Source organism: Aethalodelphis obliquidens, unplaced genomic scaffold (genome assembly GCF_003676395.1).
Source record: "Aethalodelphis obliquidens isolate GAN/ISIS:26980383/991018 unplaced genomic scaffold, ASM367639v1 scaffold28, whole genome shotgun sequence".
Taxonomy (NCBI): Eukaryota; Metazoa; Chordata; class Mammalia; order Artiodactyla; family Delphinidae; genus Aethalodelphis; species Aethalodelphis obliquidens.
Genome location: NW_020837972.1, coordinates 8,556,586 through 8,562,585, shown reverse-complemented (window position 1 = coordinate 8,562,585; position 6,000 = coordinate 8,556,586). Strand labels below are relative to the sequence as shown.

The following is a 6,000-nucleotide window of genomic DNA, read 5'->3' as shown; positions in this document are numbered from 1 at the left end:
CACACACACACACACACACACACACACACACACACACACACACACACGAAAGTATTGTAATAGGGAAAGGAGATCCCCAGGAGTGATAGGAGAGGGCATGTTGTCCTCAGTGGCTTTTTGTATCTTTGTTTGATATTTTGCTGATGGTTGTGTGTGACAGGAGTGACTAATTCATCTGAATGTATGTGATGCTGAAGCTGATAAAAGTAAAGCATTTTATTAATCTGGGACTAGGACTCTCTGCTTGAAATTTATTTTTATTACTACTAACTAAGAAAACAGCTATTTAATCACATTAAAGTAGATAACTGGGGAGAGAGCATGGAGGGGGCTAGGTTCTGGAGGTAAAAGCAAAACACAGTACAGCAAGGAAAACATACTTTAAACCATAATGCCCAGCCCAAGTCCCAGAATAGGAAAATGGAGATTGTGGTGTGGACTGTTTCCTACAGGAGTTTGAAGCTAAGAAAGATCACGATTGTAGTGTTACACTGTATGTGTTAAACCTTCTGATAGTATTAGAAATACATCTCTGGAAAGCTAAAGCTCTATGCTCTACACCTTTTATTCTTGGTAGTTTTTGGCACCCCCAGATGGTTTTTCCTTGAGTGACTGATGTATTTCAATTACCAACTAGCTCTTTGAAAGAACATCTACTCCTTAAATGGAAATCTGCTTTGTAAGGCTTTGTGCTATGGGATTGAAAGTTGTATTTGGAAGGTCGATGTAGGGGTTTTCTTTTTGGAAAGGTCGTTGTCTGCTGTCATCTTATTTGGAATAGAGTTTTATAATATAAAACTAGAGTTTAGATTTACATATCTCCAAAAGTAACTTCCATGTTCGTACTTTAAAAAATATTGCCTTTACAAGTCTGCATTTTAGGTATTCATGAAGATCATTATTCAAGGGTTTGATGTCCATGTATTTCGCTAATTTTTACAGTGACCAGGGTTCATTTCAGGAATCCATATGGGATCTCAATAGCCTCATTGGTGCATAAATGAGTAGAAATGGGTACAGACAACATTCTCTGATATTCAGAAGTCTTTAAAGTACCCATGGCTTCCAGTTTTGCCTGCAGTTCCAATAGGTCGTTGTTTCTTCAAATCATGGTGCTTCCTCAGTCTGTCCTATTGGTAGCTGCCCAGGCCCTTTTCTAGCTCTGCAGTGATACTTTACTGCAGTATTAAAGGAGGACTATCTTAAAAAAAGAAGCCAGAGAACTATAGTTGCCTTCTTAGTTTGTTAAAGGACTGCATTCCTTTTTTGTGGCCCCTTATTTTTCTCTTGCCTTTTTTCTAAAGTGGTATTCCATGGACCACTCAGAAGTTAAAACTTCCTCTGCACTTGGTAAGGCTGAGTTCTTTCCTTTAACCATAGTATATTTTGGAACTGTAATTAATAAATTTGATTGGAATCACCAAAGTCAAATTTTTATCCTGATTAGTTGCTGGATCATATGTTACTAACCAGCCGTTTTTTTCAAACTGTAAGGTCCTGTTGCAAGGGCTGTTGGTAAACCTTGCTATGTTTTCCAAACCAAGAGGCCATTGGATAGGCATATGTGTTTAGGGTATCCTGGCCTCTTCTTGACTGAGCGTATCACTGTCCTTTAATCAAGCTAGAAGGTACACTTGAGCTTTTTCAGATAGTCCTTCTTTAAACCTGCAGGATCACAAGTAATCTTTTTAATTTTCTTGTGTCCGTCCGTCTTTAATTTCTCCAGATACTGCAGGCAAACAGCTCGCCGAGGTGTCCCATGGGGGTTTAAAAGCCGCATCGAATGCAGTTGAATTAGCGCCCGTGGCGCAATCCCGCGGCCTGAAATGAACCCTGCGAGGCTGTGTATCAGAGGGTATGTTGTTGACTATTGGCCTATTTTCCTATTGGGCAAATTATTCGGTCATAATGGAGATGGGGGCAGAGCTGACTGAGGCTGTGCAAAAAGACTGTCTTTTCTAGAAAGGATCTTTGGGGGCAGACATCAACTTTGAGTTTAGTACTTTACTTAGCCCAAAAGGGTGCCCTTCTGACTTCCGATCCTGATGGCGTAGGCCCACACCCATGAAATGTTCTTCCCTGAGATTTTCTTCTGTTGTGCCAGAATTTCTGTTTAGGATTCTTTATCTTGCCTCTGTTCATGTTTCATCTGTATATATGTATTAATCTAATTAAAGCACATGTGGTGTATGTTATGGGATTTTCTAGCATAGTAGTTTGGATGGACAGGTAACCTGGTTTTTGCATTTTCTGTCCTCAGAATGGATGATGACATGAATTTTTATAGGTCTTTTGTTTGGTGTCTTCTATCTTGATGCAATACACATATTCCTATGTTTGTGATATATTATTCAGAAGTAAACAAAACCAAGGAGCAGCCTGTCTTTTTTCTGAAGGACAGTAATTTTTATTTGTGGTGGTGGTGGGATGGTTATATTATTCTGGTATTTTGGGAACTTTGTATAAAACAAAGTTTATCTTAGATGCAGAAAAACATGGAGTAATATCCCTTCCACAATGGCACTAACCAAAACCTTGACTGATGTGGTATAACAAAACCTTCAGTCCTGTTGAAATGAACATAACTGCTAGGAGAAAGTCTACATGGTGGTAGCAGCAGCTAAATATTATTAGTAGTAATATTAGTGAAGAAGACATTTGACTCCAGTATAGGATAGAAGAAAAATATCATTTTTAAAAGCTGATATTCTGTTTGGTGACCAAGAACTTTAAAGATTAGATTCAACATCTTAATTTTAGTTTGAGTGTTGTTTTGTTTTGTCTGGCAAGGTATGTCTTCGTTACCTGACATGTGAAATGTTTATACCAAGGTGATGTCTTTCCTTCCCAGACCTCAGAATATATTATTCAAGCTTACAAATATGGTGCATTTGAGAAGATCCCAGAGTTTATCGCTTTTAGGAACAGGCTGAATAATTCTCTTCATTTTGCACAAGTCCGTACTGAACGGATGTTGTTAGACCTTCTACTTGAAGCAAATGTGTAAGTATTGCACAAGAGCTAATAAGGAACTAAGAGATTAGATCAGATGCTGAGAGCCATTAATGGGCCTCATGGGTGTCATTAGCGGGCTTAAGCTAAAGAAAAATGGGAAAAAAAAAATGTAGGAGGGGACAGGGAAGAAAGGGGAAGGTGCCTGTCATGGGGAATGATAGGGTACTGCCAGCACCATCCCAGGTTCCATACAGAAACCAGCTAGGCCATGGTCATCATCCCTGGCCCATATTATGTTTACAAGCTTCCCCATACCCTGCAAACATGGGATTTCAGGAATTAATGCTGATGAACTTTATTTTGGTTGGGCCTCCAGATGCCTTTCTTTTGCTGTGTAGCAGGCCAGAACCAGTGCTTGGTTCTATTTCACGTTATATGAGCTTTTACTTTCTAATATTAAATAAAGCCTTCCTTTCTTCCTTCACTCTTTCCTTTTCTCTCTTTCTAGTAAAACAAAGTCCTGGCTAACATGTTTTCATGACTATTTTATTATTGAATAATACTTAAATAAATTTTCATTATCACAGATCAACCAGCTTAGCAGAAAGTATAAAGTCAATGAATCTTCGGCCAGAAGAAGATGACATTCCATGGGAAGCCTTGCGAGACAACAGAGACTTAAATGTTTTCTTTAGCTGGGATCCAAAAGACAGGTAACTTGAATTTAACCCCAAGCAATTTATTTTTAAAGAATCAAGATGAATTTAAGAGTTTTATATATTATATTATATATTATATATATATAATAACATTTTTATTGTAGGGATCAGAAAATATAGGTAAGCCAAAGGAAGAAAAGAAAACCTCACCCCTATGTTGAGATTACTGGTTAATCTAAAAGTTAATTCCTCCTTCACAGCATACATGAAAACAGATTCCAGATGGATTAAAGATTATATGTTAAAACTTAGAAGAAAATATAAAAAATATTTTTAAATGGTTGGGACAGTCTTTCTCAGCATTACATCAGATCTGGAAACAAAGGATTTGACCTGTAAATATTAGTCTTCTATATAGAAGTAAATTTGTTAACAAGTTCTAGAGGTATCTGGTAAATTGGTAAATTTCTTCATATATATTAATATCCTTCACATATACAGAGAACTCAATAAATCAATAAGAAGAAGATAAATGAAAAACAAATGGGGCAAAGGGTTTAATAGGAAATTAAAGAAATGTACTTTACAGCAATAAAGATTTGTATTTTAATCTATCAGACGAAGATTTAACCTATCCCATAAAAAAAGATTAATCCTTGTTCTCAGCTAGGTTATGGGAAAGTGGTTGTTGTGAGTTTATATGGCAGTAAAACTTTATATAACCTTTCTATAGGGAATTTTAGTTATATGTATCAAGATTGAAAAGGCTGTGTACCATTTAATTCAGGAGAACCACTTCTAGGAAAGTGGAAACTAAGGAATAAGTGCACAAGTATGCAGAGACATGTATAGAAGGTAGTTCTGAATATGCTGTAATTTGGGGGCTGCCAAGACTACATTCAGTGATTTGCCAGGACTCGTGGGATTCTACATGTAGTTGGACTCACAACTAAGTTGTTTTATAACAAAAGGATACATGACAGGATCAGCAAAGGGAAAGACATACAGGTGGAGTTCAGAAAACTCCATGCACAAACTTGCAGTGTTCTCTCCCTCCTATGAAGGAATATACTGAGCGTGTGCTCCTTTTTCCAGCAGCAAAAAATGCGGTATTTCTGTGCAATATTTCTGCCCAGAGAAGCCCATTAAAGATTTGGTGCCCAAGGTTTTCATCGGCTGGTGATGTAGGCACCCTCAGTCTATCTAGCATGTACCAATATTTCAGACTTCCAGAAGGAAAGCACTGTTCACCCTTAACCACATAATTTGTATGAACAATCTAGGCAGGTGAGCCACTCTTGTCATTTAGGGAATGGTTGGCCTCCTAGGTTCCCAGACATCAGACAAGGGCCAACCTTGCAAGTAGGCCCTTCTGAAGATAATAGCCTCACGGTTGCTATGTTAACTTTTTTTTTTTAAAGAATATTTGGTGGGGGGATTATTTATTTATTTATTTGTTTGTTTTATTTTTGACTGTGTTGGGTCTTCGTTGCTGTGTGTGGGCTTTCTCTAGTTGTGGTGAGTGGGGGCTACTCTTGGTTGCAGTGAGTAGGCTTCTCACTGTCATGGCTTCTCTTGTTGTGGAGCACGGGCTTTAGGCACGCAGGCTTTAGTAGTTGCGGCACGTAGGCTCAGTAGTTGTGGCTCATGGACTCTAGAGCACAGGTTCAGTAGTTGTGGTGCACAGGCTTAGTTGCTCCGTGGCATGTGGGATCTTCCCAGAACAGGGCTCAAACCCATGTCCCCTGCATTGGCAGGCAGATTCTTAACCACTGCACCACAAGGCAAGCCCTGTGTTAACTGTTTTCTGTACACACTGTCATAAAAAGATGCAGTTTGCAAAATAGTATAAACACTGTGAACCCATTTTATCTGTTTAAAGTATATTACATAAATATTTGTAGTTCATTTTCGTACATCGTATTGCAAAAGTCTGAAAGGATCTATACCAAGCATGTTAATATTGTGGGTTCTCCATCAGTAGTAATATTGTAGTTATGACTTGTTGACATTTCCCTTATAAACTTTTTTTTTTTTTTTTTTTTGCGGTACGCGGGCCTCTCACTGTTGTGGCCTCTCCCGTTGCGGAGCACAAGCTCCGGACGAGCAGGCTCAGCGGCCATGGCTTACGGGCCCAGCCGCTCCGCGGCATGTGGGATCTTCCCGGACCGGGGCACGAACCCGTGTCCCCTGCATCGGCAGGCGGACTCTCAACCACTGCGCCACTAGGGAAACCCTCCGTTATAAACTTTAATTTTGAATTGTTTATGCAGAATAACTGGATTTATGTTGTGTTAGGCTGAAAGTTGACAATTTTGGCTACCATTTGTGGATTTTGACTTAGATTCATTATGCATATCAGAATCTTTTTTTATAAGAGCATGGA

At 38.8% G+C, this 6,000-nt stretch overlaps 1 protein-coding gene across 5 annotated transcripts in view; it reads left to right on the top strand.

Annotated features, from left to right (window-relative positions):
* NAA25 (N-alpha-acetyltransferase 25, NatB auxiliary subunit) overlaps positions 1–6,000 on the top strand; it is a 73,802-nt gene that overhangs the window by 45,340 nt on the left and 22,462 nt on the right. For all 5 annotated transcript variants that reach the window (XM_027124598.1, XM_027124599.1, XM_027124596.1 and 2 more), the window contains 2 exons: positions 2,852–3,003; positions 3,543–3,668. In XM_027124598.1, the coding sequence (XP_026980399.1) occupies positions 2,852–3,003; positions 3,543–3,668 (278 nt within the window). The remainder of the gene's footprint in view (positions 1–2,851; positions 3,004–3,542; positions 3,669–6,000) is intronic.